The 23,721-nt window shown below is 42.0% G+C and overlaps 1 protein-coding gene across 2 annotated transcripts in view; it reads left to right on the forward strand.

Moving 5' to 3' along the window:
* The window catches only part of adamts14 (ADAM metallopeptidase with thrombospondin type 1 motif, 14), a 90,648-nt gene that overhangs the window by 64,112 nt on the left and 2,815 nt on the right, over positions 1–23,721 (forward strand). For both annotated transcript variants that reach the window (XM_077230855.1, XM_077230856.1), the window contains exons 13-21: positions 165–298; positions 1,512–1,635; positions 2,655–2,735; positions 3,802–3,965; positions 5,608–5,773; positions 10,074–10,206; positions 10,311–10,518; positions 20,663–20,792; positions 23,177–23,269. In XM_077230855.1, coding sequence (XP_077086970.1) covers positions 165–298; positions 1,512–1,635; positions 2,655–2,735; positions 3,802–3,965; positions 5,608–5,773; positions 10,074–10,206; positions 10,311–10,518; positions 20,663–20,792; positions 23,177–23,269 — 1,233 coding nt within the window. The remainder of the gene's footprint in view (positions 1–164; positions 299–1,511; positions 1,636–2,654; positions 2,736–3,801; positions 3,966–5,607; positions 5,774–10,073; positions 10,207–10,310; positions 10,519–20,662; positions 20,793–23,176; positions 23,270–23,721) is intronic.

Genomic DNA, 23,721 nt, shown 5'->3' on the forward strand with positions numbered 1-23,721 from the left:
ATTTACGGAGACAGAAGATCCTCGTGTCTTTTATTTCATATCTGCAGCTTTGAGCTCATCTGTACATTTAAAAGTGACTGATGTAAGTCTATAGAGAGTCTTTTGATATCTTCTGCCTGTTTTATGGTGAATGTTGATGTTTTATGACTGTTTGTGTATTTCAGAGGCTCATAAGTGTGAGTTGAGCTGTCGCTCGAAAGAGACGGGTGAAGTCGTCTTCATGAACCAGGTGATGCATGATGGGACACGCTGCAGTTACTCGGACCCGTTCAACGTGTGCGCTCGAGGAGAGTGTCTGGTGAGAATCATACACACACACACACACACACACACACACACACACACACACACAATAGCGATCAATAATGCTGAATGATATATACATGCATGCAGTATATACAGTTTTGGTTATAGGTACGTTTTTAAAAGTCTCTTATGCACACTAAAAATACGGTAAATTCAGTTATAATGTGAAATATTTTTACAACTCAAAATAACTGCTTTCTATGTGAATATATTGATGCTGTAATTTATTCCTGTGATCAAAGCTGAATTTTCAGCATCATTACTCCAGTCTTCAGTGTCACATGATCCTTCAGAAATCACTATAATATGATGATTTGATGATCAAGAAACATCTGGCTATTGTTTAAAATAAGAGCTTTTGTGTGCATCCCTGTTTGTTGTTTATCAAATTATATTATGTCTATATTGTATGGAAGCTTGTTTCTGCCACAGAATAAAACATTTTAAAAGATAATTCTGTCATTTTTTTCTCAGAATTGTGAGATATAAACTCGCAATTGCACATTATGAAGTCCAATTCTAAGGGAAAAAAGACTGACTTTTTTCCTCAGAATCGCGAGTTTATATCAAGCAGTTCTGAGATAAAAAGTCGCAATTACCTTTTTTATTTTTTATTCTCTCTCTCTCTCTGTGTGTCTCTCTCTCTCTCTCTCTCTCTCTCTCTCTCTCTCTCTGTGTCTCTCTCTTTCTCTCTGTCTGTCTCTCTCTCTCTCTCTCTCTCTCTCTCTCTCTCTCTCTCTCTGTGTCTCTCTCTCTCTCTCTCTCTCTCTCTCTGTGTCTCTCTCTTTCTCTCTGTCTGTCTCTCTCTCTCTCTCTCTCTCTCTCTGTGTCTCTCTCTCTCTTTCTCTCTCTCGCTTTCTCTCTCTCTCTGTCTCTCTCTCTCTGTCTCTCTCTCTTTCTCTCTCTCTCTCTCTCTCTCTCTCTCTCTCTCTCTCTCTCTCTCTCTCTCTCTCTCTCTGTGTCTTTGTCTCTCTCTCTCTCTCTCTGTCTCTCTCTCTCTCTCTCTCTCTCTCTCTCTCTCTCTGTGTCTTTGTCTCTCTCTCTCTCTCTCTCTCTCTCTCTCTCTCTCTCTCTCTCTCTCTCTGTCTCTCTCTCCCTCTCTCTCTCTCTCTCTCTCTCTCTCTGTCTCTCTCTCTCTCCCTCTCTCTCTCTCTCTCTGTCTCTCTCTCTCTCTCTGTCTCTCTCTCTCTCTCTCTCTCTCTCAGCATGTGGGCTGTGATAAGGAAGTGGGATCGTACAGACAGGAGGATAAATGCGGCGTATGTGAGGGAGACAACTCACACTGTCGCACCGTCAAACTCACACTTACTAAAACCCCGAAGAAGACAGGTATAAACTCACACACACGAGCATGACCGCCAAAACCTGCTCAATTATTCATTACAATCTGTCTTAATAAACACACATGCCTCACATTCATATTATGGTAACATTTTACAATATGGTTAATGTATTTACTAACATGAACTATTAATGAGCAGTTCATTTGATACAATATTAATCCATTTTATTTCTTCCCAAAATCCGTTTTATTTTTTCCTAATTCCATTTGTTTTCCATTTAAATGTTTCTTGTTTCCGTGTTGTTGTTTTGGACTCCGGTAAATTCTGGACTCCGTTTTAATGGTTAAATTAAATGTTATTAATCCAAAAGCAAGTCTAATTATTTGCATTTATGAAACTTGTGCAATTTAACAGCAATTTACAAACAGTTTTAGGACCCTATGAAATACATTTTATTTTTTTCCTTAAAAAATAAATTTGCTGTTAAATTGCACAAGTTAAATTGTTTTTACCAAATTCAATGTTTTCTGTTTAAATTAAAAAATAAATCGATTCCATTTGAATGGTTTAATTAAATTTTCTTAAAAGCATGTCTAATTAATTGAATTCATAAAAACAAGTTAATTTATCAACAAAAAAAAGTTTTGCAAGAATATGGCCCTATGAATTGTTTTGTTTTTTCGGAAATTATGTGTATTTTAATTTTTCATAATCAGAAATTTTCAGATTTCATAGGGCCCTACAGTATTAATTCATCTTTGTTAATGTTATTTAATAAACTGCTCATTGTTAGTTCATGTCAGCTCAGGTACATTAAATATTATTAACAGATACAACTTTTGATTTCAACAATGTATTCATAAATGTTGAAATGCACAATAATTAGGATGCTTTAGATGTGCAATGACAATGAGATTTTTTTTTGCATTATTGTGATGAGAATTTGAAATGATTATGAAAATATATTTAGTGCTAAAATAGTCTTAATTTGCTTCATGCAAAATGTATTGAATGATTTTTTTATGAGCTGGAGGTTCATCTATTGTGTTGTCTCCTGATCTTTAGGCTTGCTGAAGATGTTTGATATTCCCGCTGGCGCTCGGCACATTGTGATCGAGGAGAACGAGACGTCGCCTCATGTAATTGGTGAGTTTGTTCCTGCCGATCTTTCGGTAGAAATCAATGCTTTTCTCCAGTGGCACAAACCCAGGGCTGGTCATGCATCCTATTGAGACCAATTACTGCCTTCCCATCATGCTTTGTGTGCGTGCATGTGCCAAACCCTGACAGCTTAGCCTCAGCAGGTTTTCTGAAGGTTTAGTTGTATTTCTTTATTTTTTTCTCTTTTTTTTACGATCCTGAGCTCAAGTTGGGAATCTGAGAGAAAATACTTACTGTTTTATTGTGAAGTACAAAGAGTTTTATTTTACTACAAGTTGCACATGGGTTGATGTCGGCTATGTTCAGAACAGCATACTAGCATTCTACTATTTATAGGGTGGTTGTTAACTCAAACTTAAACTATTAAAAAACATTTTCAGTAACTGAAATAAACATTACATGAAAAACATAAACTAAGTTTTCTTGGCAAATAACTGGAATAAAATGAGATTTTTAAAAAATATTTTTTAAATAATTGTGAATTAAAATGCAACTGAAATAAATATTTTAATTAAAAATTAATATTAGGCCTATAAGAAAACTTAAACTAAATGAAAATTTTAAATGTTTTCTTGGCAAATAAATATAAAATGAGTTTATAAAAAATATTTTAAAAACTTTTATGAATTGAAATACAACTGAAATTAAAAAAAAAAGTAAAACTTTAATAAAATAAAAAATAAAACTAAATAAATTAGAAATTGAAGTCAACTTTTTTTAACTAAATTAAATGTTTAAAAACACTAATAGAAATGAAAAACATAAAATGACCTAAACTTAAATGAAGTGTAAAAAAAATGAAAACTGTAGTAGTATACTAAAATATTTTACACAAAATTGAAATAAACACAGTTAAAAATTGAATTTAACTACAATTGAAGTTAAATATATGTTATAATGTAGCATCCTTCAGTTTAGTTTTTTTCACTAAACTAGTATATTCTGCACAATATCGATTATCTTCAGTCTGTCTTCTCCTTTCACACAGAGTTAAAATGATTTGAGCTTAAGTTGTATTGAGCTCATAATATTCCTTTCTCTTCTTCCTCAGCCGTTAAAAATCAGGTCACTGGCAGTTTCATCTTAAACGCTAAGGGAGAAGAAGCCGAGTCCAAGACCTTCATTGAGAACGGGCTGGAGTGGGAATACTCTCTGTCGAGCGGGAAAGAGTCGCTGAAGACCGTCGGGCCGCTGAACGAACCCATCGTGGTTCTGGTGAGAGCAGCGCTTCTAATCAGGGCCCGGTTTCACAAAGATAGACTTTGACTATGGCTTAGATATAGTAGATAGTCAGACTTCAGATAGACATCTAAATCAGACCGTTGCACTTACGACCCTGACTATCTTAAGTAGGACTACACTGCAATGCGTTCTGGGTAAAATAAGACACTTTTCAAAACAAAAAACATGGCGGATCGAGTAAGCGCATTCAACCGCTCAGTGCAGTTTACCCCAGCGGAAAACATGTGTGTGTTGGAGGAGTATAACAGTTACAAGGACATTTTACTTGGGAAATTTAGTGGAGAATGTAGTAACGAGAAGAAATGTTTCACTTGGAAAAAGATTGACAGTTCACAGCGTTAATCCGACCGTTGAGCGGAGGGAAAAAACCCTTTCCCTCCTCATAGCTCTATCTGTGTGAAACCGGCCCCTGGTGTGTGTTTCCCAAAAGCATCGTTACAGTTTTGTGAAACCATCGTAAGTTACTCAAAAAAAGTCATTAATAACTAGTTACTAATGACCTTGTCAACAGTGTAATTAGATTACTGTACTAATTACTCTCTCTAAAAAAGTATTTCATTAAGCCCACTAATTACTAATTACTTTCTAAATCCCATATCAACCTGAATAATACAAGAGTGGACATGAAACTGTTTTAATTCTTTCAAATAAATACTATAAAAGCGGATGAATTATGCTTAAACTGACCAAACAATTTAAAGGGAGAAGGGTTACATAATTAACATACTATTATAACATCAGACAATACATTTTGTTGTTAAACCCATTATTGTTTTATATAGAGTTGTTCTAGTTTATCCCGGTGGTTCTTAACTCTTAAACCAGTGGTTTATACCAGTCCGATCTCATGGCTTTTCATACGTATTTTACAAGGTGGTAAATCGTACAATTGAGCCACCTCATAAAATGCATAGGTCTGTACACAGTATTTAGCTCAATTATATCAGAAGTAACTGTAATTAAAATACAGAAAAATTAAGAGTAATCCCTTACTTTACTTTTTCGAGGGAAAAGTAATTAAATTACAGTAACTAATTACTCAGTAATTAGTTAAACCCAACACTGGTTCCAACGAACATTCGCAAAGTTGTGCTCTCGACCTGTTTTTATTCTTTTTATTTTCATGCTCATATAAATGCTTTGGCAATGTTTGCATGACATGTGGACTCAATAAATCCTGATCTTGAGCCGATAAGCAAGCTGACATTCAGTGCAATCTATATGTTTTATATAGAATACATACAAATGTCATTTACGTCTTTTAGTTTGTCAAGAGATTTAAAGTGTCGTTTCTGAAGAGTGTGCATGTGTGAACGAGCTCTAGTGCGTAAGAACGAAACTATGATCGAATCTGGAAAAACAGCGAAAAATAACTGAGAAAAATGAGAAATAGTCCTCAGATGACGTGCATCTAATTTATAGCAAAACATCTAGCGCTAATTCGATCTCAAACAGATTCATTAAAAGAATTTATTACTTCAACACTGTTGAACGACCAATTTGAGACAATATGGTTTCGGGAAACTCGCTAGTTGATTTCTTCAGTGCTGCATGTACTATGGTTTTTAAAGTAGCTGATGTTCGGGTGTTGAGTTGAGTGTGTCGCTCTGAGCAGATCGTCCCGCAGGCCGAGGACACCAAGATCAGTCTGAGCTACAAGTACATCATTCATGAAGATCTGCTACCGGTGATCACCAACAACAACGTGCTTCTGTCCGAGCTGGACACGTACGAGTGGGCGCTGAAGAGCTGGTCCCAGTGCTCCAAACCCTGCGGTGGAGGTGAGCGAGAGAGCGAGCTATCATTAAAGGAACACGCCGACTTTTTGGGACTTTAGCTTATTCACCGTATCCCCCACAGTTAGATAAGTCTATACATACCCTTCTCATCTCTGTGCGTGCCATAACTCTATCTGACGCACCCACCGCTAGCCTAGCTTAGCACAAAGACTGGAAGTAAATGGCTCCAGCTAGCATACTGCCATAGATATATACACTAGATGTCGCCTTGGCTACGGCAGTTCGTTGGATCGAATGCGTCAGTAGAGCCGCCATCATGGAACGGGGCTCCCTCCTCTTTAATGCATCAGCGTCAATGTAGGAAAAGGTCTAACGGAAATAAAATCACCATAAATCGCCATGAATGCGATTTTCTAGTTGTTTTGGTTTGTTCCAACAGTCAGACATGTATTTATCATTGAGTCCAGAGAAATTTGAAAAAATATACAAAATTTCACATTCTTGTGAAATGTAATCCCTTGCTGTCTGGTTTTTAGATTTCGTTCGTGTGAACATCCATACGCAGCACAAAAGTCTGGCATCATCCATGAATTCAGCGTTACCTTGTTACTTCCTATGACAAGACCCCTGTTCCAAGATGGCGGCGGTTTTGACGCATGCTTAGAAACCCAAGGCGACATCAAGTGTATATATCTATGGCATACTGCTCCCAATAAGTGACAAAATAACGCCAACATTTTCTTATTTCCTATTACAAATGGGACACAGGTGTAGCTGCCTGGTTTAAGAAAGGTTGGCCTCTTTGACTGATGATTCCCACACTTTATTTGAATGTCCATCATCACAGATAAAAGCACCGTTGGACACCATGTTCGTTGAGAATCAACATAAAAGCTTGTACAAAAGGAAAACAAAATACAAAAAATGAATAAACCTTGAAATAAACATCCATTAAAAACAAATAAGTAAGATTAATGACTTAAACATTATACAAAGCAACAACCAATAAGTAATCTTGATACAAATAATATAAATCAAAACAAGGACATAAAGATAACAGGAAGTCTATAATCATACCTTGTTCTCCATTCAAACCAGGAGCTAAATCCTTGCAAACCATAAACCTTTGATACCATTACCATGTGTGTCTGGGTCTCGTTCTCGTTCCGTACTGAAATGTTTGGACCATATGCGCATTATATCCGCTCATGTGAGTGAATTTCAAAATAAAAGACCTCCGTTACCACAACACAAATGAGACCCAAAATCAAAAATAAACAATAAATAAATCGTTTAAGGACTATATTATTTTTATATTTTCAAAGCAAACAACAGGCATCTTCTAACCGTATACATACGGGGAACTATATTCTCAGAAGGCGAAGCACTGCTGTGTATGGACTTATCTAACTCTGGGAGATACGGTGAATAAGCTGAAGTCCCAAAAAGTCGGCGTGTTCCTTTAAGACTTTTTAATGTTTTTAAAAGAAGTCTCGGTAACAATTTACAATACGGGTGCACTAATGTGCATTAATTCATACTTAACTAATGCACAGATAATCATGAGTTAATGTATGACTCATGAAGAACTAAACCATTAATTAATTATTACTGCATCAGCAACTAATAAAGAGTCTATATGATTAATAGATTAAGTAATAAATGAATTGCTATTAATTAAACGTGTCATCATGTATTAATTCCTTAATAACATATTTTATTAACTCATAGTGTAAATTAATGTGTTAATTACCACAATTAGTCAAAGCTATGCACTTCAACTTCCAGTTGTCTGCTTTAATTAATCATTAGCTAATGATTTGCAAATCTATCATTTTGTTATGACTTTACTTGTTGAGGCACATAACTATTAACTAATTGTTAAGTAATATGTAATTTTGGTTTTGACATCCACACTATGGATTTCAATTTCCCGCCTTTTACAACCGGGATTCACTGTGCCAGATGAACCACCGCATCCAACTGTTCATGGCACAGGAGTTTAGTTTATTAACTAATTGTTAAGTAATATGTCATTTTGGTTTTGACATCCACACTAGAGGATGGATACCCGACCCGAGCCCGACGGGACCCGACGGGCTGGGCCGGGTTCGGACAGATATTTAGAAATTACGTTCGGGTTCGGGTCGGGCTCGGTCACATCAGCGCGATATGGCATTGAACATTTTAAATTTAAAACAGCTTATTATGTTGGTAGCCAATGTGCCTGATGCTTTCACGTGATGCAAACGTTCGTTTTTCTGATTAAAATACATGTAAAATATTACCATAACATCTGTCTTCCTGTGTGCAGAAATTTGTTTATGTAGCCGTGACAACGAAACACGTGCATATGCGCGCCTGCTTTTAGTGCGCTTGTTTCTCCGTGCGCGCTGATGCACTCATCCTGCTGACATTTCCGAATGTCTTCCTACAGTTGCTTAATAAAAGCAGGCTTTCCACACAAACAAACGCACATGTGTCATTAGTATGAGAAAAAAATGGGATTTTAACTGTCGGTCTCGGGTCGGGCTCGGACATAAATATCTTAATGCCTGTCGGGCTCGGGTCGGGTTCGGTTACTGCTCTGTCGGACGCGGGCCGGGCTCGGACAAAAAAATTCGGTCCGATCCGCACTCTAATCCACACTATGGATTTCAATTTCCCGCCTTTTACAACCGGGATTCAACTGTGCCAGATGAGCCGCCGCATCCAACTGTTCATGGCACAGGAGTGTGTCAGGTTAAGCTTGAGCTCTAGGATTTAAAGGAAGAACACTGAGAACATGCGGCCGAGCTCTGCTGTTTCATAACACTGTGTCTAGACCAGACAAAGACACTAGAACCCATTATAATCAGTGATACAACACTGGATGCGACACAATGCTACACGACACAACAAAACCCCGACAGTAAACTGATGCGTTACTCTATTTCTGACGTACTCCGAGCTCTTGCGCTACTTCTGTTATGAAGGACAAATGAACTTGCAATGGTCTGTCATGTCCAGTGTAAACAGCTGTAATGGTCTGGTCCAGTTTAAACACGGTGTAACAGCGTCGGTATTTCAGATTCTGGTGTGCTGATATTTGTGTGCGGCCCAACTTACCCATCCTTCAAACACTCTCTGACATTACACTCACTGCATGTGCAACTGCCCACAGACCTTTAGTGGGGATGACAAAACCCATAACCATAATGACATATTACTTAACAATTAGTTAATAGTCATGTGCCTCAACAAGTAAAGTCATAACATAATGATAGATTTGCAAATCATTAGCTAATGATTAATTAAAGCAGACAACTGGAAGTTGAAGTGCATAGCTTTGACTAATTGTGGTAATTAATACATTAATTTACACTATTAGTTAATAAAATATGTTATTAAGGAATTAATACATGATGACATGTTATTATTAGCAAATTATTAACAAATTAACAAATTAACAAATTATTAGCAATTCATTTATTACTTAATCTATTAATCATATAGACTCTTTATTAGTTGCTGATGCAGTAATAATTAATTCATGGTTTAGTTCTTCATGAATCATACATTAACTCATGATTATCTGTGCATTAGTTAAGTATGAATTAACATTAACGCTTTCACAACACAACAACAAAACACATTTTTATTCATCGGGGACGTATTAAATTAATCAAAAGTAAAGACTTTTTTTCTTTTGTACTTTAAAAACAAAAGATTTCTATTTCAAACAAATGCTGTTCTTTCCATTCATCAAAAAATCCTGGAAAATAAAATTTATCACAGTTTCCACACAAATATGAAGCAACACAACTGTTTTCAACTGTGATAATAATCATAAATGTTTCTTGAGCATCAGATCATCATATTATAGTGATTTCTGAAGGATCATGTGACACTGAAGACTGGAGTAATGATGCTGAAAATTCAGCTTTGCTCACATAATAAGATTTCACTGTTTTCTATGGAATCTTGTTTCCGCCACAGAATAAAACATTTTAAAAGATAATTGTGACACTTTTTCTCAAAATTGCATGTTTATATCCTGAAATTCTGACTTCAAGAAAAACTTTTTTCCTCAGAGTTGCATGTTTATATCCCCCAATTGTGTGTTATAAAGTCAGAATTGCGAGATATAAACATGCAATTCTGAGATTAAAAAGTCAGAGTTGTGAGATAAAAGTTTAATTTTTTATTCTGTGGCGGAAACAAGCTTCCATAGAAAACAGCTGCTTTACATTTATAATATTTCACTATTTTTCTATATTTTTGATGAAATACATGCAGCTTTAGTGCAGGAGAAGAGTCTTTTTCCACCAGAAATAGTATGCGACCAGTGTGTGTTCCTCAGGGGTCCAGTTCACGAAGTACGGCTGTCGGAGGAAGAGCGACGGGCGTTTGGTTCACAGGAACTTCTGCGAGCCCAGTAAAAAACCCAAACCCATCCGTAAACGCTGCAACACCAACAGCTGCAACCAGCCGACGTGAGTCCCGACCCGCACGCTGATCACCCGAGACTCGCATGAGCCGTAGCTGAGGTGTGTGTGTGTGTGTGTGTGTGTGTGTGTGTGTGTGTGTGTGTGTGCAGGTGGGTGCTGGAGGAGTGGGGCCCGTGCAGTAAGTCCTGTGGGAAGCTGGGATATCAGTCTCGTGTGGTCCAGTGCATGCAGCCGCTCCTGAACGGCACACACAGACCCGTACACACCAAATACTGCAGCGAGGAGCGTCCCGAGACCCGAAGAGCCTGTAACACCAGCGCCTGCCCGTCCCAGTGGAGGACCGGGGCCTGGGCACAGGTGAGGGCTTATTCCCCGTTTAATCACACCGCTCACAGTCTTTTTTCTCATCCCTGGAAGCTCTAAAAGTGTTGTTGCTTTGGGCAAGAAATTCAACTTTTAAATGAAAAACTAGATTGTCAAGTCACATTTATGTATATCCACCTTTTTCCTGGTTAGCGAATTTACCCATGATTCATAGCGGGTTTGAACCGGAAGCCGGTTGTCCTTTTCCGGTTCGAAGCTTTATGAAGATTAAGCGCCGCTTGCTCAGAACGCCGCAGTGATGTGCTGGTTAGAAAATATGTGAAATAAGTAGGGCTGCCCCTGTCCGTGCACGACTGAAGTTGGGTTGGAAGTTATGTATACTATATGGGAGAGAATGCTAAACCATAATGAGCGTTTTCGTAATATTGCCTATTCTGCATCTCAACGCACGCATAAGCTTGCCACAAAAAAACCCCGGCAAAAGTAATGATTATGCATTAAACATTTGAATTGTTTATTAATAACGTCTACGGTTACGTATGTAACCCTCGTTCCCTGAGTAGGGAACGGAGACGTTACGTCGGATGACGACGAATGGGGTTTCGCTTAGAAAGCCTATCAACTTCGAGTATTACAAAACGAGCCAATGGCAAAGAAATGCCATGGGTCTGCGGAATTTGCATGGCGTAACTCCGCCCCACCTCGTGGGTATAAAAGGAGGAAGCCGGCAGCAAGCAGATATGTTTCTTCGCTGAGGAGCCAAGACTGAGCTCAGGCGATCCCCGCGGTACAGCGGAAAGTGGCAGGCAGACGTAACGTCTCCGTTCCCTACTCAGGGAACGAGGGTTACATACGTAACCGTAGACGTTCCCTTTCGTTGTCACTCCGAGTTACGTCGGATGACGACGAATGGGGTTACCAGTCTAATCACGCCACCTTCTCAGCTGTCTTCCAGTGCCCTGCGTAAATCGAGATCCCTGTCAGCCTGGACAAAGGACTCCATATAACACAGGAATACCAAGGTACACTGGGAAGCGTATCCCAAGCTTAGGGGAAGTATGCAATTAATGCCAGCCCGGAGGGGGGGGACTTAGAGAATACACATATGACCCGAAGGAAGCATATGGAAAACACTGGGGTGTCCAGCCGCAGGTGGAATATTTCAACCCCAGGGGTGGCAAGGTGGCTTGCCAAGGGAAAGACACACGCTCAGAGAGGCTTACAGTGGAAATACACATGTGGGGGTCGCTCAGAGGAGGGACCATGCACACGGGAGGCACCTAGCCGACGCATAGGCAATAGACACTGGCGCCGACGTCAGGAGTGCTGGAGGAGCTCAGGGCTTTCGGAGAAGCTCACCTGAGGAAAATATCGCACGTATCCAGTCCGTGGAGTGGAATGGCGAGCAAGCGAAGACACCTGAGCGGGTCCGGTACTAGCTGGTTGAAGCGAGTACACGAGAGGACACAGGCTCCACTCGGAGATTATAGAATCTGGCGAATGTGTTAGGTGTCGCCCAGCCTGCAGCTCTGCAGATGTCTGTTAGCGAGGCGCTATGCGCTAGAGCCCAAGAGGACGCCACACTCCGGGTGGAGTGGGCAGTCACACCAAGGGGGCACGGTCGACCTTGCTGCTGGTAAGCCAAAGCAATGGTGTCCACTATCCAGTGAGACAACCTTTGCTTGGAGAGAGCCTTTCCCTTCAGCTTCCCACCATAACAGACAAAGAGCTGGTCTGAGGTCCTGAAACACTGCGTTCTGTCTACATAGGCGCGGAGAGCGCGTACTGAGCAGTGCCAAGGCTGGGTCTGCCTCCTCCGAGGGCAGCGCTTGCAGGTTCACCACCTGGTCCCGAAAGGGAGTGGTAGGAACCTTGGGCACATATCCAGGCCGGGGTCTCAGGATCACGTGAGCCTAAGCCGGCCCAAATTCCAGGCACGCTTCGTCAACGGAGAATGCGTGCAGGTCCCCAACCCTCTTGATGGAGGCCAGTGCAACCAGGAGCGCTGTCTTCATAGACAGGAACTTAAGCTCGACTGATTGCAGGGGCTCAAAGGGAGCACTCTTCAGGGCAGTTAGAACCACTGAGAGGTCCCAAGAGGGAACGAGAGGAGGACGAGGAGGATTTAGTCTCCTCGCTCCTCTCAGGAACCTGATGATCAGGTCGTGCTTCCCCACCGACTTACCTTCGATGAGGTCATGATGTGCGGCAATGGCGGCAACATAGACCTTCAGGGTGGAGGGAGACAGCCTTCGCTCCAGCCCCTGTTGAAGGAAGGAAAGCAAAACACTGATCGAGCATCTCCGGGGGTCTTCTCGGTGAGAAGAGCACCAGTTGACGAAGAGGTTCCACTTCAACGCATAGACGTGTCTCGTGGACGACGCTCTAGCGGAAGTGATGGTAGCCACCACCGCTGGTGGTAGGGTACTCAAACCTGCCTCGTCCCATCCAGGAGCCACACGTGGAGGTTCCAAAGATCGGGACGAGGGTGCCATAGGGTGCCCCGTCCCTGAGAAAGAAGGTTCTTCCTCAGAGGGATCGGCCAGGGAGGTGCTGTCGCGAGGAGTACTAGTTCGGGGAACCAGGTCCGGTTGGGCCAGTAAGGGGCAACCAGAATGACCTGCTCCTCGTCCTCCCTGACCTTGCGCAAAGTGTGCGCAAGAAGGCTCACTGGGGGAAACGCATACTTGCGGCCCTGCGGCCAGCTGTGCGCCAGAGCATCCGTGCCGAGCGTGCCCTCGGTCAGGGAATAGAACTGGGCGCAATGGGTCGAGTCGTGAGAGGCAAACAGATCTATCTGCGCGTCCCCGAACTGGTCCCAAATCAGCTGAACCGACTGGGGATGGAGTCGCCATTCTCCAGGGAGGGGCTGAAGCCGTGAGAGCTCGTCGGCTGCACAGTTCAGAGCTCCGGGAATGAAGATGGCTCGAAGCGACCTCAGATGCTTCTGACTCCATAGGAGGAGGTGGCGAGTGAGTTGTGACATACGGCGGGAGCGTAGACCACCTTGATGGTTGATGTACGCTACAGTGGCGGTATTGTCTGAGCGGACTAGTACGTGTTGACCCCTGAGCAACGCTCGGAAGCGGTGCAGGGCAAGGCGTACTGCCAACAACTCGAGGCAATTGACATGCCATAGCCGCTGGGGTCCTGTCCAGGAGCCCGCAGCAGCATGTCCATTGCACATGGCGCCCCAGCCCGTGGTGGAGGCATCTGTTGAGACAACAACATGCCGGGAAGCTCGAGCCAGGGGGACACCGGCCCTGAGAAAATCGAGGTTCGTCCACGGGGTGAAGAACTGACGGCAGGTCGGAGTAACTGGTACTCGGAACGTGCCGTGTTGCCATGCCCACCTCGGGACTCGGTCGCGAAGCCAAAGCTGAAGCGGTCTCATATGAAGCAATCCGAGCGGCGTGACCGCGGCTGCAGATGCCATATGCCCCAGGAGCCTCTGAAAAAGTTTCAGTGGAACCGCACTCTTGCCCTCGAATTGTCTTAGGCAAGTCAGCAGTGACTGCGCGCGCTCGCTCGTAAGCTGCGCGGACATGGCGACCGAGTCGATGTCCATACCGAGAAAAGAGATCCTCTGCACGGGGCAGAGTTTGCTCTTCTCCCAGTTGACCCGAAGGCCCAGACGGGCTAGGTGCCGAAGCACTAGGTCCCTGTGTTCGCAAACCTGATCTCGAGAGTGAGCTAGGATCAGCCAGTCGTCGATATAACTCAGGATGCGAACCCCTTGCTCTCGAAGGGGAACAAGGGCCGCCTCGACGACCTTCGTGAAGATGCGAGGAGACAGGGCTAGCCCGAAAGGGAGAACCGCGTACTGGTATGCCTGCCCCTCGAAAGCAAACCGGAGGAACGGTCTGTGTCGAGGAAGAATGGAGACATGAAAGTAGGCGTCCTTCAGGTCGATCGCTGCAAACCAATCCTGGGGCCGTATGCATTCGAAAACGCGTTTGGCGGTGAGCATCTTGAACGGCATCCGGTGAAGGGAGCGGTTCAGCACGCGTAAGTCCAGGATTGGCCGTAACCCACCGGTTTTCTTGGGGACAATGAAGTAGGGGCTGTAGAAGCCGGACCTCATCTCGGCTGGAGGGACAGTCTCGATTGCACCCTTCGCCAGCAGGGTGGCAATCTCTGCTCTCATGATAGGGGCATTGCCACCGACCAAAGTGGAGCGGACTCCCCTGAAGCGGGGAGGAGACCGTGCGAACTGAATCGCATAGCCGAGCCTGACGGTACGCACGATCCAGTGGGACAGACGGGGAAGCTCTAGCCAGGCTCCCAGGAACTGAACCAACGGGATCATGTGAGCCACAGGCGTCCCCCCGGAGGGGCAGCGAAGCAGAGTAACTGGCCCAGATGTGGACGGCATAGCGGCCCGGAGAGGGGGCACAGTTAGCAACCGCGCCCTGGCAGAGGGGGCCAGGGGAGGACCAGGCTGGTCGTCCCGCGGGGGCCTGCTCTGCCAGGGGTCTGGCGACAGAGGGGGACAGGGGCGAAGCGGTCCGTGGACGGCACGCCGTGTCAACCGCCTCTGGGACAGAGGGGGGCGAGGAGAGCACGGCTTGTGGGCGGCGCTCTGTGTCGCCCGAGAACTCTGTGAGCTCAGGGAAGAGGGGATTGTTTCTGACTTTAACCACATTAGGGTGCTGCCCACCCGTGGGTGAGCAGCGGGGAGTGGAGACAAAAGATTCTCCCCCGGCCCTCCACCGGGGGAAGGAGTGGTCCTGCTACCACCTCCTGTGAAACAATCATCATCCCTGAGCAGCCCGTCTCAGGAGCGCCGCTTGGCCCGGTGTTTAGCGGGGGGCGGGGCAGGAGAGGGCTGTGGCGCCTTCTTACGGCTTCCTCCGCGACCGGCCCTGGGTGGAGGCTGCTGCGTGGTCCGGGCGGGAGGGGCGGGAGCCGCAGGAGGGCGCCCTCGGCGGGAAACAGGTCGAGGCGTCTGCCCGGCCGGCAAGGTGGAGGCAGCAGCGGGCCGGCGGGGCAGAATGTGTCTGATGGCCTCGGTCTGTTTCTGGGCAGTTGAAAACTGTTGGGCAAAGTCTTCAACTGCACCGCCGAAGAGGCCGGCCTGGGACAAGGGGGCGTTAAGCAGACGGGTCCGCTCAGCGTCCCGCATGTCAGCCAGGTTCAGCCACAGATGTCGCTCCTGGACCACAGCCGTGGACATCACCAAACCCAGGGAGCGCGCGGTAACCTTCGTCGCCCGGAGAGCAAGGTCGGTCGCGGCGCGCAGCTCATCAAAGAGCCCTGGGTTTGTCCTACCCTCGTGCATGTCTCTGAGCATCTGGGCCTGGTAGACCTGCAGAGTGGCCATAGCATGCAGTGAAGCAGCCGCCTGTCCCGCCGCTCTGTAAGACTTCGCCACCAGGGTCGACGAAAATCTACAGGCTTTGGATGGGTGCTTAGGCTCGCCCCGAGAAGAAGCACTCTGAGGACATAGTTGCATGGCAACAGAGCGTTCAACCGGGGGAAGCCCAGTGTACCCACGGGCAGCTGCCTCATCGAGGGGAGGAAAGGCGGATGAGACCAGCGAGCGGTCCCGAGAAGACAGGGGAGTCTTCCAGGACTTCGAGATCTCATCATGCACATCCGGGAAGAAAGGTATTGGGGTTTGCCGAGGACGAGGGTCGGCGGCCTTACCCAAAAACCAATCGTCCAGCCGCGAGCGCTCAGGACAGGGTGGAGGCCTCCACTCAAGTCCGATGCTCGCGGCTGCCCGGGAAAGCATGGCCGTCATCTCCGGATCAGACTCGAGCACAGCCGTATGCACACCGGAAGGTGGCAGCTGTGACGAGCCCTCACTTCCAGAAGAGTCAAACCCGCCTAGTGATGCTGCAACAGACATGGCATCTTCCTCTGTAGCTTCAACTGAAGCACGCGGGCCACCAGAGGGTAGACCCGCGGGAATCAGCAGTTCACTAGCGGGCACCGTCATTGAAGAGGGGGGCTGGGGTCGCGGATACATAGTCGGCGCCTTGTTCCAGACCGTAACCCTCAGATCACCCTGGCCACCAGCCGCAGGACGGGGGGTGGATGAGGGGACTCTCACTCTTGCGAGTTCACGGAGTCTCGACCGTAATGACGCGATGGTCATGTTCCCACAGAGAGAACATGAGTCATCCACGAGCGCTGCTCTAGCATGATCAATGCCCAAACATACTATGCAACGCTCGTGCCCATCAGAGTCCGATACCAATCTGCCGCAACCAGAAGTACACGGGCGAGACATCTTTAAAAAGACGTGCCACGTGTAAGCTCTTTTAGTGAGAGAAAACTCAAGTGTTGAAGCACCCGGGGAGAAACGCACCGACTGGCAGACCACTGCAACAGATCAGCAGGAAGCACGCTCTCGCCGTAGATCGCCGTCACACCAACACTCGAGGTACTCGTTTGTAAAGCTGACAATTCAGAGATGGCTTGTGGAGAGAAGAATACACTTGGCTCCGAAGCGAAAACATATCTGCTTGCTGCCGGCTTCCTCCTTTTATACCCACGAGGTGGGGCGGAGTTACGCCATGCAAATTCCGCAGACCCATGGCATTTCTTTGCCATTGGCTCGTTTTGTAATACTCGAAGTTGATAGGCTTTCTAAGCGAAACCCCATTCGTCGTCATCCGACGTAACTCGGAGTGACAACGAAAGGGAACTAGTGTTTTCTGTAAGTGTCGACTGCAAAGATAAATTTGATGATGCTGACTCGCCATCTTCGCAGTAGTGAACGCGCCTATAGAGAGAAATACACACTTCATACGGATTAACCTATAGCCTACATAAGCAGAGAGCAGCCCATTTCTGCTCGTTTTTAATTATTTTGTTTAAAGGTACACATTTCAAGCTTTCTATAGATATACTTATCATGTATGTGAGGCAAGTAACTTATACGCTGAGTTTCGTTGATTAATAAGACGCGCTCGAGTTCACGCGCCCGCACCTCCGTGTCCTGTATATCTACTATTCGTGCTTCTTATTTATTATTCCAGGCAATTTGTTGATAAAACATTGATAAAAATGAAAATACAATTTATACTAAACGAAATTCACTTTAAAGAAAGGCTTTTTACAAAACAAAAATTGATAAGTGGTCAAAATCATGTCTGAGCCATTCCAAATGTTTTCCGATATATTGGGCATCTTATGATCATATCTGACTCATCTTATGCGGTTCCCTTTTCATATAATCAACATAGATGAAATAAATAAAAAAAACATTATATTGTGAAACTTAAATATAAAACGTATGTTTAGTTGTTTTTTGTTTAACTTATATTTAAGCGTCACACTGCTCCGCTTTGCTCACGCGTGCTCTGGTTTGTAGCCTATCCTTTACATGCATGTGTGCGTGATGTGATGGAGGGTGCGATTCTCGAATATTAATTGCATAATACCCAGCGATCTTCGAATATTATTTTTGCTTGAAATGCCCATCCCTACTGGTAACGTATTACACCTTTTTCGTTGGATGATTCAGTTTTAGCGCAGCTAACGTTAACCAAAAACGTCTACTCTCTGGTACTGAATGTAACTTAGCTGATACGAACCGGACATAGGCATTCTCTCCTTTTTATCTTATGCTCAAAGCACCAAGTTTCGAAAAAAAAAATTTCGAGCCCGAACTTATTCTCTCACTGCTAATACAGTACGAACCGGAAGTAGGCAACCGGAGTCGTCGTCATGGCGGCGCCCATTGTTTAGAGCAGAATAAGGTGCATAGCACTTTTTACAATACAGATTGTTTCAAAGCAGCTTTACAGAGATAATAATGCAACAAAGTTTGTTTCTAGATGAAAATAGCGTCACAGTTAATCTTAAATAAGTTCAGTGATGGTTCATTTTTGTTGTAAAAAAGTTATTAATTTAGTTAATTTATATACAGTATATATATATATATCCACTTTGGAGAAAACCGTGATGTCATCGTCCAGCTCAGTTCTCATATAATGGTGTCAATGCAGGCAGATCAATAATATTGTGTGAATATTAAATTAAATGTACCCAAAAGCCAATGGTGAAAAAGGCGACATTTTGTCTTGTCAAAAATGTATCAATGTCATGTGACTACTAGTGTGAAAGGTCACATGACCAGATCAGTTTACTTCCTGCTTGCACATATAGAGGATGATGTCTTCCTCAGACTACTGCAAAAAGAAGTATGTAAAACACCTTTATTAACGGATAGAATTATCATATTTTGTACAAATATTCTTTACAGGGTCTACTACTGATATATTTGAGGATTAAACTCCTACATATGTATTTTGTCAGTACGAGGTGTACATTTTTTGATGGTCACAATTGTGACAGGTAGTATAACACACGTGTAATGTTGCTGTGTGTGTGTGTGTGTGTGTGTGTGTGTGTGTGTGTGTGTGTGTGTGTGTGTGTGTGTGTGTGTGTGTGTGTGTGTGTGTGTGTGTGTGTGTGTGTGTGTGTGTGTGTGTGTGTGTGTGTGTGTGTGTGTGTGTGTGTGTGTGTGTGTGTGTGTGTGTTTAAGAGAGAGAGCTTTGATGTGGATGTCGCTGCTTTGAACACAGTTTCTGTTTTTTTGGTTGTTTTATTATTTTTTCATTTATTCAGATGCGCTTATTCATGAAAAACTCACAAACTGGAGCAAACTGTCAGCTTTGTGTTGGACTGAACGACTCTCTCTCTTGTAAACACTGTATTCTGGAGCTCGTGTTAATCTTGTGATGTTTAATGGTGTGGAAACCACAGTACAATAGAGTTTAGACTCGTTTCGTTTCTTTCACTGCCGTTAGTTTTCACGCTTTCAGATCCACGATTTTCTTGTGACTTTGCGAATCTGCAGTGTGTGTGAGAGGACATCATGTTTCAGGTTTAAGGACGAGAGTTCATTAGTTACAGCAAACGGATGAAAGATTTCTTGTCAACACATTGAAATCAATGACACTCCCTCTCAACACAACAGAGGACAGATGCTTCAACACACACACACACACACACACACACACACACACACACACACACACACACACACACACACACACAGATAAGATGAAGCTGATAATCACATAACTTGCCTTCAGTCAGAAGGTCAAACTGATAAAAGTTCAATATTTAAGTTAAATGATTTTCTAAATACATTAAAATATATTATCATAGAATAGCATAATAAAAATGGCAAATTACATTTATGAATATATATTTATTAAATGTGCATGTTTATTTAAATATACAGTACACGCATGTACATCAAGTCTGTTTATTTATCTAGTTTTTTATTTATGTGTTTATTTTTGTCCGATTTAATCTGGTTTCTAGTAGTATGCTTTTAAGTATTAATTTCTAGCAAAGTCTAGTATTGTTCATATTTTTAAAGTAATAAAAAGTACAAATTTTAAATGGTAACACTTTACAAGAATCTCACATTATTTAATGCATTAATTAACATAAACATGAGCTTACTGTAGTTATTGTTCTTTGTAAGTTCGAGTGTTCAGCTCAGGTGTATTAAATAATATTAACAGATCATTTTTATTTTATCTTAATAATGTATTAGTAAGTGTTACAATTAAATGGAACCTTATTGTTAAGTGTTACCTATTAAATGAATTGTGCATATAATAATAATTATTATTATTATAATTATAATAATTTGCATTTAAAGTTTATAATTCAAAATGTAATTTTTTAAATACATTTTAATAGATGAAATTAAAATGATTTTACTTATTAAATATCTTTGCAGTATTAAGGTTTGCAAATATCATTTTGAAGTGGTAATATTGTTATGATCAGCCCATATTTACTTGAACATGAACCCATATTTCCTCAGACGTTCATCTGAATGATTAGTGAGTCTTCTCTCGCAAGCAATTTTGCGTATAAGAGACGTCTAATAGCCGTCAAACACGGCCCAGACGTCTAGGCTAAAACAAGACAACATTTGGGCTGTCAGTGAAAATTTAATAGACGTCTAAACCATCGCCCAAGAATAGACTATCAATTAGATAACAAGGAAATAGAACGAGTGAAGAAATGAAACCAAACACCTTGTAATCACTGTTGACTTTGCTGACATGATGGAATATCAAAAACGACATATAACCAAGTTCAATGTTATTTTGGCTAGAAGTGTGTTACTCATAGAGACGGGGAAATGACGGCTCTTGCTCGCTGGGACTCACGTGACTGTGATTGTGTCCTCCAGTGTTCGGTGAGCTGTGGTGAAGGGATCCAGCAGAGACAGGTGATCTGTAGACCGTCCGACAGCAGCGCCGGCCCGTGTGACGCAGAAAAACCCCAGTCTGTGTCCATCTGCAAACTCCCTCCCTGCACAGGTGAACCCGTGTGAAACACAGCACACCTGAGATCATACCAGACGCTCATGATTGAACCTTCTGAAATTGTGTTCAGCTTCGATTCTCTGTCTGAAAAACAATCTGATTTTGACAGCCTTATATTCATTTGTCGGTAACACTTTATATTACGACCCGCAAACAACTGCGTAAGTACACCGAAATTACGGTGTGCGTTTCTGTAATTATAGTGTACTTCCGTGTAGGTATAAGGGAACAATATGTTAAGTTTTGGGTAATAAAGGGGTACAACCAGATATACAAGCAAATTATTTATAATGTAATTATTTTAAAACTAACAGGAACCTATTCTGTTAATATATTATATATATATATATGGCTGTATGTATGCACAGTATGATAAAAATTGAATTTATTGGCTTTTCTTACTAAACTACTTAACGTTAAGCCAAAAAAAAAAAGTTTCTGCTATGATTTTAGTTTAGAACGTACCATGTAGTACTTCGTACTTCCCTTATCACATTGTATTGCAATGACACTTAAATGTCAGGGCAAATATACTGTGTAATTATAACATTTTTTTGTTTTGTTTTAGTAGAGTACCTTTCTCTGTAATTACTGTGCAAATAGTGTTGTTTCGTATTGTTACATAGTAAGTAGTGTTTGTTACCCGTTTCAACTGTGTAGTTACAGGGTAAGTGCAGTAAATATACAATAAAGGATCCCATTTAATTTCTGACTTTTATTTTACAAAAAAATTTCAAAACAAAATTTCAAAGTATTTATTACCCTGTGACTACACAGAACAAGGGGGTAACAAGCGCCACTTTAATTTACAGCCCGCAGGAGTTACACTTACCCTGTAAATACACAGTTGAAACGGGTAAGAAACACTACTTACTATGTAACAATACGAAACAACACTATTTGCACAGTAATTACAGAGAAAGGTACTCTTATTAACCCTCTGGGGTCCTTCATTTCAGGGTCACACTCAGGGTCTTCGGGACCAATGGTCCGGAAGGGTTTGATTCATATTTATTAATATTAATTGCTTTTTTTTTTACTTGTTTTTTATAATATTTTTTCTTTTCTTTTTTGGTGTTTTGAGATAATTTAAGATTTATAATTAATATTTATGCAATAAATATGACCCATTTTCCCCCCATTGAATATAATAGAAAATAAAAAAATAAAAAAATATTTTTTTTAATTTTTTTTAAAGCTGTATTTCATTTTAGTGTCAAGCCTAGACCTCATAAAAGCAATTTTTGAAATTAGATGGATGTCATCTGGTGGACAAACTGAGCATTTTAAAAATGCAAAACCCATATGTAATCTGAATTTATTCGTTTGTTTATGTATAAAAGTGTGTTTGTGTGTGTGTGTGTGTGTGTGTGTGGATGTGTCTGTTTTGCACTCTTGATGTTTTATAGATTCACCCCTTCACTGTTGTGTGCTTTTTTTCTGGATCGTGGCTGATTTGTAGATTGTACGCACAAAAAAACTCGGTATTGTCACATTTTTGCCAATTTCCCATTCATTTCCTATGGCGGGACCATTTGGACCCGAAGGCCCTGAGTGTGACCATTTTTTTTACAACCACTTAGACTATTCAAATCCTGTCCCCAATTTTTGGGGGTGTTCATATACCAAGTACCAACAAAGTCACCAAATCTCGGACCATTCCGATGAAGCTATGATTTTACACATTTTTTTATTTAAATTCTTCGGGACCATTTGGTCCGAAGAACCCCAGTTAAGAAAACAAAACAAAAAAATGTTTTAATTACACAGTATATTTGCCCTGACATTTAAGTGTCATTGCAATACAATGTGAAAGTTTTTATATATATATATATATATATATATGTTTAATTTACAACCCACAGATGACAAAATTACCCTGTAACTACATTGCACAAGAACATATTTTGCCATAAATGTGATAAAAAATTGTACAACCGATGTACAATTTTTGCCTGTAATATATTCACTGAATAGGTACCTGTTAGTTTTAAAATAATTACATTATAAATAATTTGCTTGTATATCTGGTTGTACCCCTTTATTACCCAAAACTTAACATATTGTTCCCTTATACCTACACGGAAGTACACTATAATTACAGAAATGTACACCGTAATTTCAGTGTACTTACGCAGTTGTTTGCGGGTCGTAATATATATATGTTACCCATTTGTCTTTCATTGAATAGACAAGAGCAGCTGGAGCATCAGCTGAACTCACCTTTGAACAATAACAATGAATTGCCTTCAAAACCAGGGGAAATATTTCATCTGAGAAACAATACACTGTAAAAAATAAATTTGCAAAAAAATATTATGTTGGTCTGAGAAAGCACAGTGACTTCCTGTCTGACAGAAAATGTGTTTTTTCCCCAGGAGAGCCGTCTTTACCCAGTCCAACTAAAGATTTACTGGAGAATTTCACCACTGAGGAGAAACTGCCGGAAAACACTTTGGATAAACTCTCTAGTAAGTGACTCGTCAATACACACGCTGACGGGTCATTGATCAGGCCAGTGATCCACTTCTGTGTTTACTCACTGCTGTGATCAGCCTGTTTATTTGATCAAAATTATAGTAAAAATGTGAAATATTTTTACAGTGTAAAACAGCTGTTTTATATGTGAATATACAGTAATTTATTACTATGTCATTAATTTAAGTGTAATTTATTCCTGTGATCAAAGCTGAATTTTCAGCATCATTACTCAGCATCATTCAGAAATCACTATAATATGATGATTTGATGATCAAGAAACATTTATGATTATTATCAATGTTGAAAACCCTTCATATTCAAAACAGTTGCGCTGCTTTTATTTTTGTGGAAACTGATACATTTTGTTTTTCCGGATTTTTTGATAAATAGAAAGTTTTTAAAAAACGTGTTTATTTGAAATATAATTATTAAAAAAAACAAA

This window comes from Siphateles boraxobius, unplaced genomic scaffold (genome assembly GCF_051911475.1).
Source record: "Siphateles boraxobius isolate OS27281-9 unplaced genomic scaffold, OSU_SipBor_1 151, whole genome shotgun sequence".
NCBI classification, from domain to species: domain Eukaryota; kingdom Metazoa; phylum Chordata; class Actinopteri; order Cypriniformes; family Leuciscidae; genus Siphateles; species Siphateles boraxobius.